This window comes from Oratosquilla oratoria, chromosome 32 (assembly GCF_046742065.1).
Source record: "Oratosquilla oratoria isolate Oo_2021 chromosome 32, ASM4674206v1, whole genome shotgun sequence".
NCBI lineage: Eukaryota > Metazoa > Arthropoda > Malacostraca > Stomatopoda > Squillidae > Oratosquilla > Oratosquilla oratoria.
In genome coordinates, this window is record NC_134808.1 from 22,992,786 (window position 1) to 23,017,785 (window position 25,000).

Consider the following 25,000-nt stretch of genomic DNA (forward strand, 5'->3'; position numbering starts at 1 on the left):
GAGGGGAGGGGGAGAGAGAGAGGAGGAGGGGAGGGGGAGAGAGAGGAGGAGGGGCGGGAGAGAGAGAGAGAGGAGGAGGGGCGGGAGAGAGAGAGAGAGGAGGAGGGGCGGGAGAGAGAGAGAGAGGAGGAGGGGCGGGAGAGAGAGAGAGAGGAGGAGGGGCGGGAGAGAGAGAGAGAGAGAAGGGGAGGGAGGGAGAAAGAGAGAGAGAGAGAGAGAGAGAGGAGGAGGAGGAGGAGAGAGAGAGAGGAGGAGGAGAGAGAGGAGGAGGAGAAGGAGAGAGAGAGGAGGAGGAGGAGAGCAGGAGAGAGAAGGGGGAGAGACGGAGAGAGAGAGGGAGAGAGAGAGGAGGAGGAGGAGAGAGAGAGAGAGAGAGGAGGAGGAGAGAGAGAGAGAGAGAGAGGAGGAGAGAGAGGAAGAGAGAGGAGGAGGAGGAGAGAGAGAGAGAGAGAGAGAGAGGAGGAGGAGGAGGAGGAGAGAGAGGAGGAGAGAGAGAAGGAGAGAGAGGAGGAGGAGGAGAGAGAGGAGGAGGAGGAGTGAGAGAGAGAGAGAGAGAGGAGGAGTGAGAGAGAGAGAGAGAGAGGAGGAGTGAGAGAGAGAGAGAGAGAGAGAGAGAGAGAGAGAGAGAGGAGGAGAGAGAGAGAGAGAGAGGAGGAGTGAGAGAGAGAGAGAGGAGGAGAGAGAGAGAGAGAGAGAGAGAGAGAGAGAGAGAGAGAGAGAGAGAGAGAGAGGAGGAGAGAGAGAGAGAGAAAAGATACAAGTGAAGACTAGCAAAAAGAGGGTGGAAGGCAGGTGGATAGAGTGAACTTGAGAGAGAGAATGGGATGGATGGATGGATGGATGGATGGCATGAAGGGGGCCCTTGGTTAAAAGGTGAACGTCTTGATAAGGGAAGGGACAGGGCAAGATGTGTGTGAAAGTGGAGAATGGTTGAGAACAGACTACAAATTGATGTGGTCAGACAGGATTTCTCCTGGAATTCATTATACCTTGCAAGGGGACGAAGTGAGGCAGTCACTATACAAATGAAACGGTTGGGGGTAAACCAGCTTTTGCCATCTGGCACTGCTATGGAGATGCTGTGTCTTGCTGCGCTGCTCTGCACATGAATTTGAGGCTATTCTATCTATAAAGTGGGAGTTTTCCCCCTCATACGGGAGGGAGCCAAGTCAAAGTCCTGTGCCTGCTCCCACCCATTCCACTCCCATCCACCACCCTTCCCTCACTCTCATCTTAGCTCCTCACGGATGATGGATCATCCCTGTATCCTGCCCAGTACCCTGGGTCAGAAGCAATGCAGCAAGACCGTACATCCAGAGCAAGTCCGCTTCACTAAATCAGTGGCCCCTATATGTCATTTCATGCTGCAAAAGGGAGGGCAGGGAGAAATCCCTTCTGGCTGTGTCAAAAACATTCATATATAAGCAACCCCCATCCCTCCCTTCTTTGCATAACAGTATTGTCTATACAGTCACTTGTCCCTTTCTCCTGTTTCTCCACACATTAAAATCCATTTAATGGCCTTTCCATTTCTATAACTCATGGTTATGGCCAATCCCTGTCCACCTACCACACCAGTTGGCTTGAGGGTAATGTAACAATGCACAGCACTTTCACAGTAGGGTCTGGTAGCTGAAGCTGGTTTATTATCGAAGAAACATCACATGGCAGCCCTCTCTCATCCATTCAATAATTAACCACTTCAGTACAACTCAAATTCTTGTGCGCAGCATTAGCTGCCAAATGTAATTTGCATCACACTACTCACATTACAAAATACAGTCACTGCTGTATTACTTGTTCTTTTACTCCGAGTAATAATAAATCCAGAAAACGTGCCCAAACCAGTTCACAGAATCTGGGGACAACTGCTGTACAACTACAAAAAAATAAATCAAGACACCAAAGCGAGTTTCCTCGTGTACACACTTGCGCCTCATGATACCTACTTAGGCGTAATCGTACTGAAGTGGTTACTGGAGCAGATAAGAACATTCCTTTAGGTATACCATACTTACCGAGTAAATTCCTTGTATGCCATAGCGGCCTCAGGATTGTAGGAAGACTCCACCATTTCGCTGTCCCAGTCTTCTTCATCCTCAAACTGATACGGCTGCTGGTGCTCCTGTGGTGCCTGCACAACTGGCTGTGGATTACCTGGCAACCTTTCCATCTCCTTTCCTGCAAGACAAAAATTAAAACTCCAGGGTAAAAATCTATTACTGTATACAGGGGATCCTCAAGTCACTGAGTTCCATTCGATTGCAACACTAACCAGATTTTTGGCATAGGTCAACACCAGCCTGGGCAAGCACCTTCCAGTGATTGCTTTCCTTTTCTTCAATGCACTGCCATCAAAAGTGTCTTGCACTTGGGAGCCATAATGGGCACCGTTTTGAAGTTTCTTGGCAGGGGAGGACATTCTGCCTTATGGTGTATTGGGTAGGACTTTCATTTCATGGTATTAACACATCTAATCCGACAGGCATTAAACAGGACTGTGTTGCAAATGTCCAACAGTCCTTAAATGGGACAGCTACTTTGAGTGCTAATAAAAACCGCGCCAGCATTGGTAGCGCTGCCATATTTGGTCGTGAGGCAAGGCCTATGGTAGCACTGTCGGCCTGCAGCAAGCAGACCGCTCCTCGGCTCCAGCCAGCCAGTGTCCCGCCAACTTTGGTGAGACGTGTGCGCGTTGAGTGTCGCGGCGAGAATTATTTACGTTTTTACATAATTATGTAACTATTATTTACAAGTGTGGCTCCTGGTGCTAAGAAGCTAAAGTCTAGTGATAAAAGTGATAGTCAAGGCGGGACAAGACGCACAGTGCACAGGTTAGATGTAGACCCTGATCCTGCTATTGTGACTACATTGTCATCAATGCCTCGTACATCATCCAGGCGTGGTGCAACCACAGCTGCAGCATCTGGTGGTGACCAAAAACGGCACCAACAACCCCTGTTGTTAGTGCACGTGGCCGGGCAAAGCAGGGTTCCGTGACACAAAGCCTCTCCACCCACGCGTGACGACGACGACGACAACCACCGCCACCACCATCACCACCGCTGCCACCACCACAACCCGGTCTACATCTACAGCTGCTTCTGTGCCCTCTGACCCTTCTATTGTTACTGTGGGAGTTTCTACGCCTCATTATTTTTATGGTGGTAAGAAAGGCGGGCTGAAAATAGAAGATAAAGGCAAGGCTGTACCAGTCCGTCCTACACAACCCCTGCAACCTTCCCCGCGCTCGCTTATCACTCAAACTGACCCCACCACCAGCAAGCCAACCACCTCACCCTCCAAGCTTGCCAATATCCTTTTCCTTCATCCTGATGATTTTGATGAAGTGGAGTTACATAAGTCAGGGTGGGTAATAGAGACAGTGGTGATGAGGGTGATCATGAGGACAGCCATGCAGACTACATGCCAATTTCTGATGATAATGATGATGATGCTGATAACCCTGCTGTTACACAAGTTCCACGAGCAAGACCACATTCCACTCTATACAGTGTGTTTGATTGGTCCCCAGGAGCAGATTTCGTCTCTCAGGTTCATGACTTCACTGCTGCTAAGTCAGGACTTACTGGAGCCTGGCCCTGTGGCCCTGAATCTACTAAAGCAGACTTCTTTCATGCCTTCTTCGATGATGGCATTCTTGATCTCCTTGTTAACGAAACAAACAAATACTATCAGTGGGTCAAGAACGGGACATTAGTTATCAGCCCAAGGAGCAGCTTTAAGTTTTGGCAGGATGTTACTGTTGATTAAATAAGGGTTTTCTTGGCCCCTGACTCTTCTGATGCCCCTCATCAAAAAACACCTGGTGAGAAATTACTGGAAGCGAGACCCCCTGATTCCGACCCCTATCTTCAACAAATTCATGACCAGGGACTGCTACCTGATGATGGTGTCCTTTCTGCACTTTATGGACAACAATACCCCAGACAAAAGTGACCCAATTTGGAAGGTTAGGCCAATCATCACACACCTCACAGAAAACTTCCAAAAATATTTATACCCCTTCAGGAAGATAGTTATGGACTAGTGTCTGATGCTTTTCAAGGGTCATTTGGCCTTCAAACAATACATCCCATCAAAGTGCCATCAGTTTGGGATCAAACTGTGTTGTGCGATTGTGAAACTGGGTTCATCCTTGATACAGTCATGTACTCTGCTTCAGATGTTTATGTGCCCCAAGCAAAACCTGGCGACCCTTTGGGCATGTCTGGGAATATCGTGAAGAAGATGCTGGAGCCTTACCTTGGCAGTGGACACATCGTGTACATTGATAATTGGTACATGAGCCCCTACCTCTGCCAATACCTTCATGAACACAAGACTGGGTCCTGTGGCACTGTCAAGACCAACCAAAAATATATGGCCAAGTTCCTGGTTGACAAAATAATTCTTCTCCCTCATGCCAGTGAGAGTGAAACCCCTGATACATCAGATGAGAAGAAACCCCCAGCTAAGAGGAAACAGAGGAGAGAAAAAACCCTAAGTCCATCACACGTCAAAAGTCTAACGAAGTTCTAGCCATCAAATGGATTGATCGCAGAGATGTCCACATGCTGACGAGTGTCCACAAGGGGGATATGGTTGACACAGGCAATGTGCACTTCAAGACGAAGAAACCCATCAAGAAGGCGGATGTGGTCATAGACTACATTGAAAACGTGCGCCTCATTGACAAGGCAGACTGTATGCTCTGCGGCACAGAATGTGCGAGGCAGTCCACGAAGTGGTACCAAAAGCTATTCTTCCACTACATGGACCTGACTATGCTCAACGCATACAATACTTGACTATGTTGCAAGTACAACCCCACCGAGCGTAAAATCTACTTCCGGGAGTTTGTGTACAACGTTTCCTACCAACTCCTGGAAAGGTATGGCTCCGTCACCTCTGTCAGGAGAAAGGGTCGACAAACAACATTCAGGCCAGACCGTATCCTGCAAGCAGAGTACATATCCCGCCACCACTTGACCAGCACTCCGGTAGTACCAGGCACCAAGAAGCAGCATGTGCAGTTCTGGTGCATGTACTGCAGCAGGAAGACACCAAGTGTACGCACCAAGGTCACCACAATGTGCCCAGAGTGTGATGTGGGGCTGTGCTTGGGGGAGTGCTTCGTCAAGTGGCACTCTAAAAAATCTGTGAGCATGAACACAAGAAAACTGCAAACATAAATAGAAGTGTTATGCAAGTGTAATATAAGTGTAAAATAAGTATGATATTAGTAAATAATATAAGTGTATAAATACTCACATGTGGGTGTGGATTGAATAATGAGTGATAAAACATACGTAACTATAATCAGCCAATACGAGTGAAAACGTGCAAGACATACGAAAACACAAAAACAAATAAGTTATGTAAGTAATACAAGTGTAAAATAAGTATGATATTAGTAAATAATATAAGTGTAAGATAAGAATGTTCATGGCTGTATAAATACTCACATGTGGGTGTGTATTAAATAATGAAAGAAAATATATGTAACTATAATCAGCCAATATGAGTGAAAACACATAAAACGTGAAAACACGTAAAAACATAAATATAAGTGTTATGTAAGTGTAATATAAGTGTAATATAAGTGTTATGTAAGTGTAATATAAGTGTTAAGTGTAATATAAGTGTAAAATAAGTACGATATTAGTAAATAATATAAGTATATAAATACTCACATGTGGGTGTGTATTGAATAATAAGTGATAAAACATATGTAGCTATAATCAGCCAATACGAGTGAAAACACGTAAAACATGTGAAAACACAAAAACAAATAAGTTATGTAAGCAATATAAGTGTAAAATAAGTATGATATTAGTAAATAATATAAGTGTAAGATAAGAATGTTCATGGCTGTATAAATACTCACATGTGGGTGTGTATTAAATAATGAGTGATAAAACATATGTAACTAATCAGCCAATATGAGTGAACACTTAAAACATGTGAAAACACAAAAACAAATACAAGTGTTATACAAGTGTAATATAAGTAATACAAGTGTAAAATAAGTGATATTAGTAAATAATATAAGTGTAAGATAAGAATGTTCATGGCTGTATACTCAAATAATGAGTGATAAAACATGTGTAACTATAATCAGCCAATATGAGTGAAAACACGTAAAACATTTGAAAACATGTAAAAACATGAGCAGTGCCTTACATTATGCAAGAATACACATAAAAGCACCTCTGCCGAGCCAGCCACGCTTCCCTACATCATACCGCCTTCATAGAACACCATGCTGCACCCATGCCAGAGAGGTGGAGAGTTGCTGCTACCACAATCTTCAACTATCGGTTATTATTCTGAGACAACCATGGTGAGTAGAGCAATAATAACTTGTAGGATGATGCATTCATGTCTACTAACAGTAGATTTTTTTTCGAGAGTAATTTGTAAGAGTAGAGTTTTTGATAAATGCAGTCCTAGGGGGTTGCAAATTTTGAGGCCATCGGCCCAGGCGGGTTAATGGTATGTAGTTGTATTTGTGCAGCTTGTAATTATCTTTAGGGCTTTGTTATGCATAGTCTGTAAGGTGCTATGGTGTCTCAGTGAGGTTAGAGGTCCATGCACATCTTGCACAATTCAGTGAGCATATATGCTGTTCGTATACCCTAATGGTAATTTCTGAGGTGTTGGGATGTTGTACCTGCAAATGATTTAAGGGACTGTGGGAAGTGCTTATAGGTGAATGTGTCATAAAAGTTGTTCAATATCTTTGGTGAACTTATGTATACTTACTCTATCGGAAAGAGTATTATTGCATACTAAATTGTTTTAGTAACATGTACAGTAGGCCTATATATTATGTGTAGTTAATTTTTTTTTATGATGGTATCTGTGAACATTGAAGTATCCATAGGCATAGGTAATTAACCTATGTAGGAAATGAAAGATTAGAGTCTTGAGAACAACTTCACTAAATTAGATTTTTTCCTACTCTCTTTTATCTTTTTATGATTTTTTAATTTTGAATAGTAGAAACTTCAGTGAAAATCTGCTATGGTAAATTAAACAAAATTAAGTTACAGTTTCCTTTGTTTTTTTAATCAAATTAAAGAATTACTCTTTCTCTTAACAAATTCGAAAGAATGAATGAAATCGGGACAAAAAGAAACAGAGATATGGCTATTTAAATATAAAAAACAAACTTTTCAGGAGAGGCATTTAATGTTTAAAGGAGCGCACCGGCATTTAAAATCCTCCGGCCGCGTACTCACTCGTGACATTGTCTATTTTTTTCCGTTTCCGTTTAAAACTTTAAACAAAACTGAACTGGCTATCGAAAAATTTGACTTTATTTCAATATACAGAATATTTTTTCATGCAATGGGGTTGTCAGATGTCACCAATAATTTATCTTTCATTTTATATATAAGAACAGAAACGGAATTGAGCTGTAATATTTGGTCGAAGTGTTACAGCCATCATAGAGAATCTTTTGAATACCTGTTGGTAGAAAAAAATATAATACGATCGCATGCATGACTAGTAGGCTAACATACGCGACAGGGCGACATCCTTTCTCCTTTAGCTTTGAAGAGATACTGAGATCCTTGTGGTGATTGACGATTAGTGTTGGGCAAGTTGCCAGATATCTCCATATATATTAATTATAGTAAACAAAACAAAATTTTGACTTTATTTCAATATACAGAATGTTTTTTCATGCAATGGGGTTGCCAGAGGTTGCCAAAAATTTATCTAGTTTATTTTATATATGAGAAAAGAAACGGAATTGAACTGTAATATTTGGCCAAAGCGTTACCACCATCACAGAGAATCTTTGAAATGTTTACCTAAAATTCGTTGATTTTCCAGAATTTTTCGTGTTTTCGCGCCCTACAGTCCCTTAAGTGTGATGAATCTTGGTGAGCAGTTTGTCTTTGTGTTTGAATGACAATGATTGGCAAAAGGGGATGAACCCTTTGGTATGTTGGTAATATGGAAAACTACTTCACCTTTTAATACAAGTTTATGACCTCTTAATGTGCTCCTATCCCAGATCAAGAGATTCTCCTTCACTTGTTTTCTCTTTGGTGCCTTAACATTGTCAGGTCTACTGCATCCAGTCTGTGCGATTTACTTGCAAGACTGGAGACCACTTTGGTTGCTGCATTTTGTATTTTCCTGACCTTTCTTTCATCTCACTTTCACTACTGCATACTTCAGTCTTGGGTGAATTTGGGTATCCAATTTTCTTCACCCAGGTAGTGAAAAACCACCTTTAGTTTTTTAAGGACAGCATACTGCTTCAGAAGCGTAAAAAATGAAAAATTACAAAAAATCGTGAAAACGAGCACAAAAATAGCTTGATAATATGATGACAACACCTCAGCGAAGTTTTGGAGATATTGCACAATTTTTACTATGTTTTTGGGCAAAAAAATGTGAAATACCTCTTGTTTACATTATGACGTCACATACACATGTTCATGATATCATAATATAATCTACGCAAGTCGCGATAATATTTTGTCTATAACATCGTGTGATATTCTGGAGACTTCTGGCATGTTCTCCACTACTAGTGAAAGCGAAAGCGAGCATGGCAGTGTGTTGTACAAGTGTGGAGGAAAGTAACACTTCACCACTGACGGATTATTCTCTTTTATCGTGTGATCTCGTATGCTGGAACTTAGAAGAGGAGATATGGCAAAGGCCAATAAAGGGTGAAGAAGGAAGACGGCAACCAGAAGCGTCGATAGAGGGGAGTCACCCCAGCCAGCTGATCTGCTATGTGCGCAATGTTTAAAATCCACACCTACCACAACACAGCCAGCTGACAGTGTTGACATTGCTGTACCGTCCACTTCAAGTGCTTGAAAGCGACAACAATTGTTTCCAGACACTGAAAAAAGTGCAGAGTGTGATAACACAGACAATGTTATTGTCAGTATGGATGATATGAAAGAGATTGAACTGTGTGTGTTGTACACCACCAGGAAAGAAGAGGCCAGTCATTCAATCCCCAGGAGAGGAGCATCAGCCTGAATCTTGATGAGAAAGGAAAAGAAAAGCTAAAGGGTGTGTATAAATGCCTAACAGAGGAAACCCTTCAAGAGATGCTTGCAGGGTAAGACCCAAAATCCGAACAAATCCTTGCATTGTCGGATCTGGAAGTATTGCACCAAAGTAAAGAACATGGGCAAAGTAGTTGTAGACTTTGCTGTTGCATATGCAGTATTCACCTACAATATAGGATATGAAGTAGCAGCATTTAGCACCAATCTGTACTCCACAGCAAGTACTATGAGGCCTGTCCTCCAGAGAATGGACAGAGAGAGGTTCCGGAACTGTTTCGACCCTCTGTATTCAGATGCAAGCGCCTGAAGCTGACAGATGAGCAACATTATGCACCTGGTGCATTCTAAAATGCCTGTACCATCATGCTTTATGACCAGAAACACTGCAGAGAGTTGGGAAGAGGCCCGTCGCTGATAATTAGAAAACCCCACTTGATGACGCAATGTTTTGGAGGTCCCAGCGGCGAGTTTGACTCAACCAGTAAAGGCCTATCATAACACTGTACGCAGTTCTTTGGACTCTGCCACACACAACAAGCCAATTCTTTTACTCTGGCTCAGCAGTTACATAGAGTAAGCCTGGTGTAATATATTGGCACCATACACCACCATTTTATTGACACCCATATGCCTCTGGGGGGTAGTTCAATCCTTGTGCCAAGTTCAGCAGGCGATTTCTGAAAACCGTAATATTTATACTAAAAAATGACAAAACTTCCTCCAGAGTTCATCAATCTTTCTGAAATTTTCCATGTTTCATTCAGTGTTTTTTCCAAAAATGACACAAATTTATCAGTATCTGATTATTCTAAATGAGGGTTCCGAATTTTTAACCAGGAAAAAAAATTCACGAAATATTGCCCCCCCCCAAAAAAAAAAGAAAAGAAAAGAAGAAAAAGAAAACAATTTACACAAATTACAAGGTAGACTTAAAACTTGGTTATATTTCATCCCATACTATGTAGAGTTTGTACACAAAAATGGAGCTTTTAGTTCAGTACAGTTACTTTTGTTCATTTGAAAATGGGAAAATTCACTTTTTCATGAATATAGACATTTATTACAGCTACAATTGAGTATGTAAAACAGTGAAACTTGGTGTAATTTACCACTGTGACATGCACAATTTGTGGTAGAAAATCAGCCTTCTATCATTAATCTGAATGTCTCATAAGTGGAAGTGGTATGCCCCCCCTTAAGAAGACAGTCTCCCCACCATAATCAGATATGTTTACAAGGTAACAAATTATCTTCTATTCATTCCTCTTTGTTATTTCATCATTTTCCATTAATTTAATGATAGTTTCTATGCAAAGTGGTGGCTGAAGGGCAAGGTTATGATGGATGACAAGATGAAAAATACATGTGGCAACTGGAGACATTTGGAACCTTTGATTAGTGCTGTACGAACTCCAAGCCCCCCTTTTACCTACACTAAACCTATGAACATCCATGATAAATTTGTACTTACTTTGGTACAGGTCCCGTTCTACTATTGCCTTTTGTGGGCATTCAAGAAGATGTGCTTGAAACAAAGGTTTGGGAATAAGATGGGTTGCACAGAATGGGCAGGTTTTCATTTCCATATCCGGGTGGTTCTGCAAATTATAGATTAATATAGTTTTTAATAGAAGCAGCAGGAGACAGGGATGGCCCTTCATCCACAATGAGCTAAAATGAGAGGGGAACCAAGGTGGTGGATCCAAGTGGAATGTGTGGGAGTGGGTGCATGCCTTTGACTTGGCTACCACTTATAATGGGGGAGAACTCCTTGGTACATAAATAGACAAGCAAAATAGGTATTTAGGTATTTGGGTGAAGAACAGAATGCTAAGGTTGTTTGAAAGAGTGATTATACCCATGGAGCTACATGGAGCAAACTTGTAAGGAAGGCAGAATGAAGAGAATTCACATTTTAAAGAGGTGTTTGAAAAACATGACAACTATTTCAAGAATGGATAGTAAGAAATATGAGGGCAAGATATAAAACAGTTCTGGGAAGATGGCAGTCAGACAGGGTTGACCAGTGTTGGCAGTTTGAGAACATAGGAAGGTTGAACTGGGGAAGACTAAAATTGTATGGGAAGCAGTGTGTGGAATACGATCAAGAGGGAGACTAACTACAAAATTTCTGTGGTCAAGGGAGCTTTGGAGGTAACGGTCCATGTCTAAACAGTACAATCTATCTGGTGCTCCAAGTCTCTTGCACGAAACCCACAACTCCAAGGTAACCTGCAAAAGCCACTGGACTGGCTCAAAGTCACTCGAGGAAGAAATAGTATATTGTTCTCTGGGTATGGCTAGGATGGGTCAATGTTAGATGAGGTGTTGGATGTCCTCTGGTGGTTGCATCTGGGGCAGTTTGTTTCTGTAGCCAGGACTATTCTGTCCTAGTATTACCTGTGCTGGATGATAACCTGAAATTGTGTATACTCGTGTGGTTCTTGCTTCTGGGCGTGATTTTTCCATAGGGCTGATGTCTGGTAGGGGTTTGATGGAGGATTGAGCCTGATGGTTAGTCTTGAAGAGAGTTTTGTAATCTGGTTGTGGATACTGTGGTAAAAATGCTAAATGGTTGTAGATGTTTAAATAGGATATTGCTGGCATTTTCTTTTGCATTCAGTTGTGCTTGCATGATATAGTGCGAGTGAGTGGGTGGCTCTTGCATTGAACTGTTCCCATCACTTTTAGGTGGGGTGGCAATCTATGAGATGGACTTCCATTTGCATGCATACATGCTCTACTGGGGTAGTATTGGAGCATCCAGTCATTATTTCTAATGCTACATTTTGTAGAGTTTGTAGATGGTCCATTTTCCCAATTGTTGGGTACCATGATGCAGGCTAATTCAGTGTGATTCTCAAATTTTGTAGACTAGTTTTCTTCTGCTGATTAAAGCCTGACCTTCCTACTGATCTTGGCATTTATTTTCTAACAAGTTGTCTGTCCCATGCTTGACGTGAAAGCCGAATGTAAAAAAGAAAGAAAAAAAAAGAAAGAAAGAAAAAAAAAAAAAAAAAAAAAAATATATATATATAAATATATATATATATATATATATACACACACTGTGTGTGAATGTAAATTTAAATGCATATAACAAAGGCTTTTCCCACCCTTACAAGGAGGGGGGCATACAAAAAACAAAGGCATAAAATCCACTCCCACCCATTCCATCCTCACATACTTCACTCCCATTCACCCCACTCCCTCCCTCTTATCTTGGCTCCTCCTGGATGAAAGGTCATCACTGCATCTCGCCCACTGCCCTGGGTAAGAAGCAGTGTCAATGAAATTCCTTCAGGATCCATCAATTCATTATTCACATATACCCGGTACTCCATCACTCCCCCATCCCCTCATTTCCATGCATCACTGCATCATCCATACAACCATTCTCCATTCACCCCTATCTTCCATCTTTTCCCATCTTTCCTCAACAGACATTCCCTTTACCCCATCCATCCATCTCATCCTTGATTGTACCCTCACATTCACTCCTTCCACATCTTAATATTTCTTCACTCATTCTTTCCAGGTGTCCAAACCATGCCGATACTCTTTCATCAACACAATCTCCCAACTCCTTTTCCACCCCTATTCTCCTCTTCACCTCTTTTCTCACTCTATCCAGCCTAGTAACCCCAATCATACTTTTCAAGCACCTCATCTGAAACACATTCAAACTCTTATGTTCCATGTTTGTCCCCATACAGTGCTGTCGGTATAATCACTCCTTCATACATCTCCTTGGCATCCATTCCCAAATGTCTTGTTACACTTTTTAATCCCCCAAGGCATGTACTAGCTTCTCTCAATCTACATTCTACCTCTATCTCCACTTCCCCCCCCCCATTAAAAAAAAAGGGGGGGGGGTCTTTTCCAATGGTAGGGACTTGGCAATTCAATTTTACTTTTTGTTGGTTCTTCAATTCATGATTGTCTGGTGTGAGCAAACTTAATTTCTTGAGGGGAGGTCTTTATTTTTTTCTATGTCACTGTTCTCATTTGTCTAAACATGTTTGGGTGTTTATACTATCTACTTTGTAGATACGTCTGTGGGGTTACTGTCAGGTCATCCATGTAAGCGAGCACTTGGGCGTCATGTTTTGGATGTAGTGTAAAAGGGAGATCAATTAATCCATTGCCCCTCATCTTGTAGAAGACCTGGAGCCTCCAGGAAACAAGTTTTTTCTACAACTGTCCTTTCAGTTTTTTTCCGTGTCCTCTCATTTTGCTGTTGTCCCACACTAACAAGTCGTTCCTGTCTAAAACTTCAATTCCTTTCATTATTCTGTAGATAGTCAGCTAATCTTTCTCTTGTTACAAAGTTGGTAGATTCAATTTGGACAGTCTTTGCTCGTATGCTAGTTCGGCGAGACTTGGTGCTAGTTTGGTTGTCGCTCTTTGTATTCTTTCTAGTTTCTTAATATTCTTTTTGGTACTGGGTGTCCAAAGTGATGCTGCGTACTCAAGTTTTGGTCTTATTAGTATAGTTAGTATTTTCTTTATCATTTCTTCATCCAAATAAGCAAATGCCACTTTGATTGACCTCATTAAATTGTAGGTTTCTCCAAATATTTTATCAATATGCTTATCTGGTTTCATGTCCTTTCCAATCATTACTCTAAGATCTTTTTCAGAGTTTGCTTTTTTACTTTTTCTTCCCCAATTCTGTAATCTTTTGATATTCTGTTTTTACTCTTTCCAAATTCTGTTATACATTTCTTTACATTAAATTTTACTTCCCACTTTTGAGTCCAATTCCAGATCGTGTCCAAATCTTGTTGCAATGAGTTGTAGTCCTCTTCCATTTTTACCTTCTTTAGTAATTTTGCGTCATCTGCAAAGAAATTCATATAGCACTTCACACCTTCATGTCATTAATGTATACAGTGAACATGATCGGGGCCAGTACTGATCCTTGCGGGACACCGCTTTTTAGTTCTTCCCAGTTGGAGAATTTTTCTCTAATTAGAACTCATTTTCCTTCCAATCAGGAAGTCTTTCATCCATTCCAATACTTTTCCTCTGATGCCACCTTTTGACTATCTTCTTCATAAGTTTCTTGTGTGCCCCCACCCCCCTATGTGTTGACCGGGGGGAGGGGGGCACTTTGGAGTGTGCTGTAGGTGTATGAAACAAAAGTCAAGGGTGATCAAAATGTTTTAAATGATTAACAGAGCTTGTGCAAGGAATGGAGAAAAAGTAGTTTGAAGTGAAGGTGTGACTATGTCAAGTAATGTCACTATGGCTGTTGAATGAATATAAGGTTGGGGTAGTGAAAGAAAATTTGCATGCATGCAAGGCAGGGTGGGGGTGGTGAGAAGACAATACAGATTACTTTGTTTGCCTAAGCACCTGGGTTTCAGTGAAATCTTAGGATGATTGATGGTGTTCCAAAGAGGATATCAGTGATAACTGGGAACATTACAGAAATAAACAGAACAATTCGGGACAATAATTCCAGCACCAACTTTGTTACAATTTAAAATTTTATTCACCTTGTATGGTATTGCTACCAAGTCAACTTTCCAGTCCATAACTGGAGTAACATTTCTTATGCATTTCATCTGGTATGTGTAGTGTTTAATATCTTCCATTATTCTGGTTGCCATCTACTGTCCAAGTCAAAATGTTTGGTGCGAGAGGGTTGGCGCCAGACAGTCATTTTTTTTGTCACACCCCTCTAGTATCATTCCTGATCTACCAAATTGTTTGGTGCATGAGCTGTGGCTACAAACATAACTTCACATCATAAACCATTAGTTGCTCTAGGGTATTCAGAGTGAGAATATGTGTACTGTATTGCATGCCGGCCCCAGGATTTGACCCCTGTTCTGCTGCAGTCTGTGGCGATTGTGTGGTGATGGGTGAAGTTAAAGAGCTAGCAAGTGAACAGATTGTGGCTGTTACATAACTGTAAGGCAAGAAACAAACAAGGAAATTGTCTATAACCAGCGTTTCACTACAGTGTACAGCGGTGGGCAAAGAAATTCCACGACTAAAAACATTGACCTGCCACTACAGAAAAAGTCAACAGGAAGGCCATGTAAAACTACTCTACGTACTATAAACAGCACCAGAATTAAAAGAAAAGAATCCCTTGTTACTGGCTCATGTATCTAAGGACAGTGCAACACCGTCTCCATGACAATCTAGAGTTCTCACACCACACTGCTTGTAAGAAACAGATTGTCACACTTGAACAGGAAAAATGGAGTTGCTTTTTGCAAGGAATATCTAGTGGGATAAGAAGCGGCAATAAGTGTTATGGAGTGATGAGGCTGTATTTAATGTTACTGGGAACTAAAGTGGGAAAGCATCAGTGGTTGGGAAGTGATCCATTAGACAAAATTCATCCAAGGGGGCTACTAAATATCCAGATAAATTAATGGTCTGGGGTGCTTTTGCTTACCACAGTGTGGGGAAATTGGTGATCCTACCGAGGAATGTTTTGATTAATATTGACTGATACTTGGAACTACTGAGTTATCATTTAGAAGATTGTTTTAAGATGTACCAAACAAACTGGTTCATGCAGGACACTGTACCTTGCCACACTGCTAAACTTATCAAGAACTGGTTCGATTTTGTGCAAGTGGATTAGAGGAGTCCCTCAAATAACGCGGGGGTTAGGTTCCTGAAATTACTGCGTATGACCAAATCCACATATGCTGACTTTCCATATTATACCGAGAACCGTATGTATGTGTACACGTGTGTGTGCGTGTATGTGGCGTATATACACGTGTGTATGTGGCGTATACACGTGTGTATGTGGCGTATATACACGTGTGTATGTGGCGTATACACGTGTGTATGTGGCGTATACACGTGTGTATGTGGCGTATACACGTGTGTATGTGGCCTATGTATATGTGTGAGTATGTGGTGTATGTATGTGTGTGTGGCGTGTATGTATTCGTATTTGTGTGTACACGCACGCGCATTCACAACATACACTGGTTGTCTAACACGTGTCTATGTGTGCGTGTCTACACGTGCGTAAGCGTGTATATGTCTGTTTTTGATCTCCCAAACCACAACCATCAGTATCAACAAGAACCTCATAAGAGAAATTAAGACATGACAAGCGCAGTCATTATCAGACTTATTAGTCGTGTTCCAAACGAAAGAAACATTACACTTCAACAGGTTAGGGCGGTAAAATTCCATGATAGCACAGCGCAGGTGGTGGAAGCGACAAGCTTAAGCTTGTTGGCTACCCCCCTATCACCCCCTACTCCCCCCCTCCTGCATCAGTACCCGAAGGTTGATACGTAACCGCAGGCAGCCACCCACGGCTATCCCCTTGCCCCACACCCTTGTTTGAGCAGTTCCCAGTGTACATAATGACCACGTTATATGAGGATCGACTGTATATGGTAAAATAGAAAGCACTCACCACAAATGTTTGCAATGTTGCCGCGTGTGTGCGTAACTCGGTGCGAATTTTAAAACCGTTATCTACATTTGAGATGGTTTTGAAATAAAATCTGCGTATGATTGAATCCGTGTTATTCGAATCCGCGTTATTTGAGGGACTCCTGTATATTAAAGACTGACACTAATGAAAAACAAGTTACGTGATCATGACGCATCAGTCCCTAAGCTCGAGGCAGTCATCCAAGACACTTGGAACAATATTGACCCTCAGTGGCTCCAACACCTTGCAGTCTATCCCTGGGTACCTTGACTAAGTATGTCAAGCGAGAAGTGTGCCCAATAAAGTATTTGAGGGGGCAAGTACCTGTATTTGGTTTATTTTTTTTTTATTGTCAACCCTCTCGCACCAAACATTTCGACTTGGACTGTAGCTACTTCATTCACCTCCATGGAACTACTCCAGTAATGAAAGGGTTAAGTAATTTTGGGGAATGATGTTACTGGTGTGAAAGGTGGGGTAATCACCTATATGCACATACTATTGATTCACCTTTTTGCAGGCTACATTGTGAGCAGGCAGACGGCTCACAGGAACCCGATGAGAAGGATTGAATGGGCAAGTAGCTAGCTTCTCCCCCAACACAAAGTTGAGATTTTTCTGAAAGGGAATGATAGGTTCATATGATAATACATCCTCAAACACTACATATGAAATATGCAAAGATATATTCAACTTAAAGGCCGTCTTCATTTTGGATCCAAGAAATCTACTCGTACAAGAGGCTGAATTATCTTGACATTATGGATAGATTTAGTAGAACCTCTATCCTTATGGTCAGTCTTTTAAGTCTTATTTCACATATTTGTCTATTTAATCAATCATTTAAGGATGTGGAGATCAATATATTGGGTTTTTGTTGCCCTAGATTTTGTGTGGCATTTGAGAAGGGTAGATGAGTAAATTAGACATTCTAGTAGGATTGAGAGGGGAGTTTGAGGGGAACTTTACACTGGCAGACTGGAGGGTTGTTTTATGTCACAAGGTGGTCAAAGGAGGTGGAAACATCCTACCCCTCCTTACCTGTGCCACTAGAACCCCAAACCCCTCAACATCTACAACCCCCCATCAACAAACCTATCACTTTGAAAACCCGCGCGTGACAAAGAGCTGTTTAGCATGAAGATGCTTGTGACATCACGTCGTCTGCAGCCAATCAGCAGCAAGGAGAAATGAAAGCTCGTAACTGACATTGTTATTCTAAAATTACTGACCATTTATAGTGTATCATCCCTCTTTTCTAATTTTTCAATTTATATTTACCGACTTATTTTAAAGTTATTTACCAGTTATACTGTATCATCCAATTTTTTTTTATATTTACTGATAGTCATTTAAAAATTATTTACCAGTTTGGGTGAATGCGAGTGGTTTTTCTGCTATAAAAAAATGGCCTAAGAAATTGCTGAAATTATGGAGAGAGAGAGAGAGAGAAAAAAATAAAATAAAAATAAATAAATAAATCCCTGAGTATGCGGGGCCGCAAACGGTGAACCGCAAATGAGTGAGGGTATACTGTACCAAGGTGTAAAGACTGCCTGTTATCTATGAGCCAGTCCTGGACTGATGACAGTTCAATACTCGGGGCCTCCTCTACTTCAACTGGGTCCCTACCCGAGACAATTAGTGAGGAGTCGTCTACATTTAGCAGTAACTTGCAATTCACTGCACCTGGCATGTTGTTAATATAGACATGGAACAGAAGCGGTCCTAGAATTGAACCTTGTGGTACACCACAAGTTATGTCTTTCACCTGAGCAGGCTCCAATTACTTGTACAAGTTGTTTGTGACCTGTGAGGTAGGACTTGAACCAGCCAATATTTGCCACTCCTAATGCCTGAAGTTTTTTAAACAAAATATCATGGTCCACTGTGTCAAATGCCTTTTGTAGATCCAACAAAACTAAACCCATGTAATTACCTCTGTTGCATTCCTGTTTAATCAGATCGTAAAGGTATATTAAGCTGGTGTTTGAGAAATTCGAACTAAAACCAGATTGTATGGCATATAGATTACGTTCCCTAAGGTAGGTATCTAACCGATTGTATACAATATGTTAAAAAACTTTGGAAATACCTATAATTGAAAGGCCTATAGTTTCCTGCCTCAAGTTTGTGTTTTTCTTATAAAGAGGTGTTACCCAAGCCCTTTTTATGTCTCTTGGGATAAATCCTGTGCTGATAGACAAATTCATTATGAGTGTTATTGAGGAGTTATAATTGTGGCCTCATCCTTAAACCGCACAGGAATATTGTCTTATCCTGTAGCCTTACTGGCACTTGTGTTACCCAGTAATTTAAACACTTCTTGAGTGGACTTGTGTAGTTGGAAGCACTTTGTGGACTTATCTTTATAGTACTCCTGAACATACCCCAGCCCAAACTTCCCAGAACCCATTGGGAGGGATTTTACTAGTTTAGTGGCTATGGTTGTGAAAAAGGAGTTGAAGTTGTTGTTGTCATTCCCTAGACTGACTGTCCGAGCAGTCCCGTTTCCCCAAGGAATGCCACAGCCGAAACTGGGTTTTCCCACAAATCCTTTATAGAGTGTATGTTGTGTTGTTTGCGTGCATGGTTGTGTATAATGCAGTCTTCCATTATGTGTTGTATGGTATGGGGTGAAGTGTTACATCCTGGGCAGCTGTTCACAATGCGGTCATCCAGCCTCTTCTGGTAGCTTAGAAGTGCTGGGTGGTGGCCGCACCGCAGTCTGGCCAGGTGGACTCTGGCCTTTCGTGGGAGAGAGGATTCAGAAGGGTGGATATCAGGGGGTCTGGCATGCAGCAGTGTGTTGTCTTTCAGTGTGTTAATGGAGTGGTGAGTGATATGATTATGAATATGTTTCCGGAGGCTGGTATTTGGTGGTTGTGGAGGAAGAGAAGAGAGTATCTGTGATACAGGTCTTTGGGTGTTGTTTTAATGTTTCTTGGTGTGTGTGGGTGTTCTGCTATGTAGTGTAGTGGGTGTGATGTGTTTGTGGTGGCTGCAGCAAGTGTGTGTGCCTCATGTTGAGGTGGTCCTTGACTTTGAGGACTTTTGTTTCATGGTGTAAATGGTCTGTAGGTGTTGTATTTGTGCAACCTGTAATTGTTTTTAGGGCTTTGTTTTGTATGATTTGAAGGGTGTTGTGGTGTGTCTCACCGAGATTAGGAGCCCATGCAGGACTCACATAATTCATCACTGAGCGTATGCATTGTTTGTATATTGTTGTATTAGTTTCTTTGTTTTGTGATGTGTTGTTTGAAAGACATGGATGTATCGTATGTTACACCAGTGTCTACGTTGTGGGACCACCCCCAACCCCAAGAGTTGGGGGCCAAATGGCAGCAACCAGCCCTGGCCACCGGCTTTACGCAGGAGTTGAAGTGGTTTGCTATGGTGTTCCTATCAGAGTTCAGCTCTCCATTTACCACGAGTCCTATCCTGTCTGCTTTGTTACTAGGCTTAGTGTGAACTTCTAGGGACTTCAGAGTTTGCCAACATTTCTTTGGATCATGTTTGTTCTGGTTCACCATGTTAGTACAATAATCAGCTTTTGCTTTTTCCTTCCAATATTTCACCCGATTCCTATAGTATTGAAAGCCATTTATAGTCCCATTTTCTACTTTTCCTAAATCTTGCAATAAATCTGTCTAATTAAACCCGGTACTTCATTTGTCATCCATGGTTATGTCCTCCGTTTTATTCGTATCTCTTTGAGAGGTGCTACTGTCAATAATGGTTAGAAATGTGTACTTAAAATTAGACCAGGCCTCATAAACATTGGTACAATTTAGTACTAGCGACCAGTCTGTCCTACCCAGTTCATCTACAAAACGTTCCTGTGAGTAATGCTTCATGGAACAAAGCTTCACTGTTGTGCTTGTAAATAGTCTTCCTAGCTTTCCTAGTACAACATATGAGCTTGTCGACATTAAGACCATAATCATAAGCACCAGCCTGAGTTATCTTATTACAATCGGAAACCAGGATAAGATCTATGGACCTGGATGTGCCTATTCTAGTAGGCTCGTCAATCAGTTGTGTCAGGCAGTGAGATTTTAGCAAGTCCCTCATTGCCTTAAGGTTGTTTGTACTTGCCAGATTTGTATTAAAATCACCTAGGATAATTTCTTGGTCATGCAGATTGACCCAATTGAAACGGGTAGATTCTAATGCGCTATAGAAAGACATCCGTTTCGGTGGTCTGTAATGGACCCCACATAAGATGGGATGCAATTTAGGTAACAGTATTTCTATCCACACAGCTTTGAGGCCTTCGTTACTCACTAGGTCTGTACAGGGGTTGAGGAGGAGGAGGAGGAGGGGGGTGAGGAGGGGGAGGAGGAGGAGGGGGAGGAGCAGGGGGAGGGGGAGGAGGAGGAGGGGGGAGGAGGAGGAAAGAAAAAGCAGTGGATGTCTGGAACAAATTGGATGAAACAATAGTGCAAAAAAAATATACACTCAAGATTGGCTTCAAACTGAGCAACTATCTGGCAGACTGTTCCAGACACTAACCACTCGGTTCAAGGAGTACTTGCCACAATTCAGTCTGGCTCTGGTCTTGAATATTTTCTTTTCAGGTCCTCTAGTCGTACTGTCTTCCCTCATCCTGAAGAGACCCTTGGTACAGTCCTCATCATACTTGTTGGTAATCTTAAAAGTTTCAATTTGATCTCCTCTGGATACCCTGTATGTCAGGGTAGGCAGATCTAGTTTCTTCAGCCTTTCTTCATAAGGTAGTTCTTTAGGACACTGTACCATTTTTGTTGCTCTTTGCACGTTTTCTACTGCTTCAATGTCCTCGAGATATGACATATGTGCACCATACCTAGTTGGCATACTCTATACATGACGGTATTTAGAGCTAGTCACAGGTCATTAGGGCTCTTCTAAAAGTTTTCTATGCATGTTTTATGTAGTGGGGTTGCAGAACCACAATTCACATTTTTTGAATGGAAATTAGTTTTCTAACATAAAACAAGGCTGTGAAACCGATTCACCCTGGCATCAATATTCCTTAAAATATCAATATGGTAGCATGAAACTTGTGTTACGTGTGTAGTCCATACCATATACTGGGATTTCTCAGTTAAAAAAAATCAGGTACACATCCCCTTGGCTCCACTCAATGTTATACCTGTTATTCATACACCTTCCCTTCACTTAACCTAAATTCTGGTTTGCAAGAGAAATATACGAACTGTGCTCTAATCGGTGCTAGTTTTCATACGGTTCTGAAAACAATGGCAGCGAGGTACCATCTTTTGCACAACTAAGATAGGTATTAACTAATGCACTATGAAAAACACTTAAGCATTTGACAACTGTGCAAGTCATAATATATATCTACAACAGGCATGCGTTAATGTGGGTGTACCAGCATAAAATAGTAGACGTGTATGTAGATGCATCACCACACTTGTAATACTCTGAAAATCAAAATGAAAGACTGCGAAATTTATATGATATGGATAGCACAATTATCCAACCTTGTTTGGACACAATTTTAGGGTCCTCTCGACAAGACTTTCCTCCCAAGTACCTTTATTTCGAACTTCCTCACTTACCAGCTCTACCTTTGTACTGCCAAGGAGGCAGATTTAAGATTTGTAACCGAAATTACCTTGTCCATTTTCAGGTGGTGAAATCAGTCTACCAGTGATGACCTTTTCCAAACGTCAGAAATAACTTGACCTTCCTCAGGAAAAATTGATAAAAATATTCCTAAAATTTCAGTGTTCTTATAAAACAATGAAGATTAAAACAATATTAAATAAATCGCTCGTGGTCTCCCCACACCATTCCACAACCACGCTCTCTGAGGAAGTGACCGTACGCCGTACGTTCGTTTGTGTTTGCATACGCGCCCTTGGACATACAACTACAAAGGCCCATGTTATGTTATAGTACTTTGGTTGTTAAAACTATCAATTTCCCCGTAAATTGTTGTTTGTAAAGAAATTAGAATATTTATAAGAACAGATAATTATTCACTGAAATATTGATATATTTGTTACTGAAGTTGTTAGCTAATTAGTCCCCAATACAGTTTTAGGGCTATTTGACTATATGCAGTTCCTATGGATCTCGTGATTTCTTACTATGATTTTTACTCCTTGTTGGCCTATGCAGATTTTCATTAGTATCCTCGAGGGTCTATTTAATAAAAAAAAAAAAATACATTCTGCTACTCCCCACCCAAGTAGAGCCAACGGATCTTTTATGAAAGCCGAATAAAATCGTCATACGCAAAGTCCTTACATGCCTAATTGCCGCCCCGGTGCAAAATGTCGCCCCCAAAATGTGCCGCCCCCCAAGATGTGCCGCCCCATGGCGGTAATAAAGGTTCTCTGTGACAGATGGCGTGCATCTGTCTGTAAAGATGACATCTGGGGATTTTCATGTTGTTTAATGTGGGGGGGGGGGTAATTGGGTTGTTCATTATTTTTCATAGTTATTTTTTTTGTCGACAGGCTGAAGAAATAAGGCTTCCTTTTTGTGTCATTTTGCGAGAAGAAAACGGGGGCGAAGGGGACCTGCTCAAGGTTGTCCATGACCTCGGGAACGGAAAGGCCAGCTACGGGGAGTTTTGCCATTGTGTGCTGTAGTCTGTACAGGGTGCCGGTGATTTGGGACTATTCCGGCACAATAGCTTCAGTGTCGCCCCGGGGCAAAGTGCCGCGCCCCTAAATGTGCCGCCCCGGGGCATATGCCTCCCCCTACCACCATGTGAGAGCCCTGTTTCCAGGTCTATCTCAGCGAACCCTCGTGGAATAGAGAACAGCGTTTCTTCTAAAGAAGGATCCCCGGGAATTACTGAGCAAATCTTTAAAGGTCAGCTGAGAAGGTTTTCAGAAGTGGTGAATATTTGCTAGATGTATGGCTAAGTCACTTTTTGATTAAACAGTGCAAAAATAAATCCTAATCATTACGCTATGTGATATAAAAGCCTATCAAAATATCGGTAGCAGACGAACTTTTCCTTCACCAACCTTCGACTGTTCTCGTAAGGCTATGACGTCAAGCTCGCTGTTTATATTGTGATTCTATTTTTCTATTCTAAGTAATTTGGGAATAAGATCCCACGGGCTTTGAAGGTGAGCCCGTTTTTAGGGTAATTCAATGTATGTGTGTGGCTTTGGCCACACACACTCATGCATTCCTTAGATGTGCATACTTATGTGATATATGTATGCACAGCCCGGTGAATTCACCCTTCCTTGTTAACAGTGCATATCCGTAATATTATAAATGTGAAATATTTATAGGGGGAGCTGACACTCCAACCGACGCAGTTCGTATTTACTTAGGTGGCAGCATAGGCGGCGCACAAGACCCTCAGATGTTGTCGGGGAACCCTCTCCTCAGAAAAGCAGTTGCAGGGCAATGCTGGAGGTAATGCTTGAGGGTGGCTTCTTGGTGGAGACAATGGTTGCATCTTCTTTCCTCTGCTGTGGAGTTGGTTTTGATTTGCCAGAAACAACGGTCCTCCAGCCGCAGACGGAAGAGCAGAGTTTCCACTTTTCTAGGTGTGGAGCGAGGAAATACAAGGGGCTCGTTGTCTGTGACTGTCCTGTACCACCTCACCCTTTCTGATACCTCTGCCTCCAGTCTGTGCTGAAGGAACCGTTGTACCTGGTTAAGAGCCCTGGTGCGTATGCGCAACTGAACTCTGCTGAGAGAGACGACAACATCGACTTTGGGTCTTTGGCGCGCCGCTTCTGCTGCGGCGTCGGCTAGCTCGTTTCCTGGGACGCCCACATGGCTCGGCACCCAGTTGAGCGTAACACTCCTGTCTTGCTGATGTAGCTTCAGCAGGAGTGCTAGGATGGAGGTCAGTAAGCGTACATTGTCGCTGGGCTGTGTTGAATCTAAGCTGCTTAGTAAAGACTGTGGGTCCGTGTGGATCACCACAGGACCAGTTCGAGATATTAGAGCATGCTCTAACGCTCCTTGGACTGCTATGGCCTCAGCTTGGAGAGTGGACGCATGATCAGATACTCTCCTGCCAAAGGCCAAACCATCCGTCACGAAAGCAGCCCCCGCACTATGGGACCTGATGGGGTCTACGGAGCCATCCGTATAATAGACCGCCATTCCAGGTTCCGACATTGCGCGGATGCCTTGTAGGGCCTGCGCTCGTACTCTTTCCTGGTCACATAACTTTTTCTTACTGGGAAGCTTTGTGACAACGAGGGTTGCAGGAATCGACAGCCATGGAGGAGGGGAGGGGACTTGAACTCTGGGTGAGGAGAGTCCCTACCCTTCTTACATTGTGATGCATGCCATGTGAGTGCATTATAAAATGCCGTGACGCGCTGCCAACTTTATCAGTGATCTGTCATATTTTGTGTGTTAGCAAGTTTTTTTTTTATCAAGTAAGTCTATTTAGTTCGAAAATTGTTTATTGTGTCGCCGCAAACTGCAACAGAGATTCGACGAAACAAACATCATCTCTAGAATCATAACACACGGTTGTATGCTTCTTTGCTCCCAAATGCCAGCGCTTTTTAATGAA

General features: G+C 42.0%; 1 protein-coding gene across 2 annotated transcripts in view; it reads right to left on the minus strand.

Annotated features, from left to right (window-relative positions):
* Positions 1–22,334, minus strand: part of LOC143041806 (uncharacterized) — a 62,450-nt gene extending 40,116 nt beyond the window's left edge. Inside the window, exons 1-4 of one of the 2 annotated variants that reach the window (XM_076213878.1) lie at positions 22,106–22,334; positions 16,993–17,100; positions 10,525–10,651; positions 2,019–2,181 (exon numbers count right to left, since the gene is read on the minus strand). In XM_076213878.1, coding sequence (XP_076069993.1) covers positions 2,019–2,181; positions 10,525–10,651; positions 16,993–17,100; positions 22,106–22,114 — 407 coding nt within the window. In that variant the 5' untranslated portion in view covers positions 22,115–22,334. The remainder of the gene's footprint in view (positions 1–2,018; positions 2,182–10,524; positions 10,652–16,992; positions 17,101–22,105) is intronic. The other variant, XM_076213879.1, reaches the window with a different exon arrangement.
* Between the last annotated feature and the right edge of the window lie 2,666 nt (positions 22,335–25,000).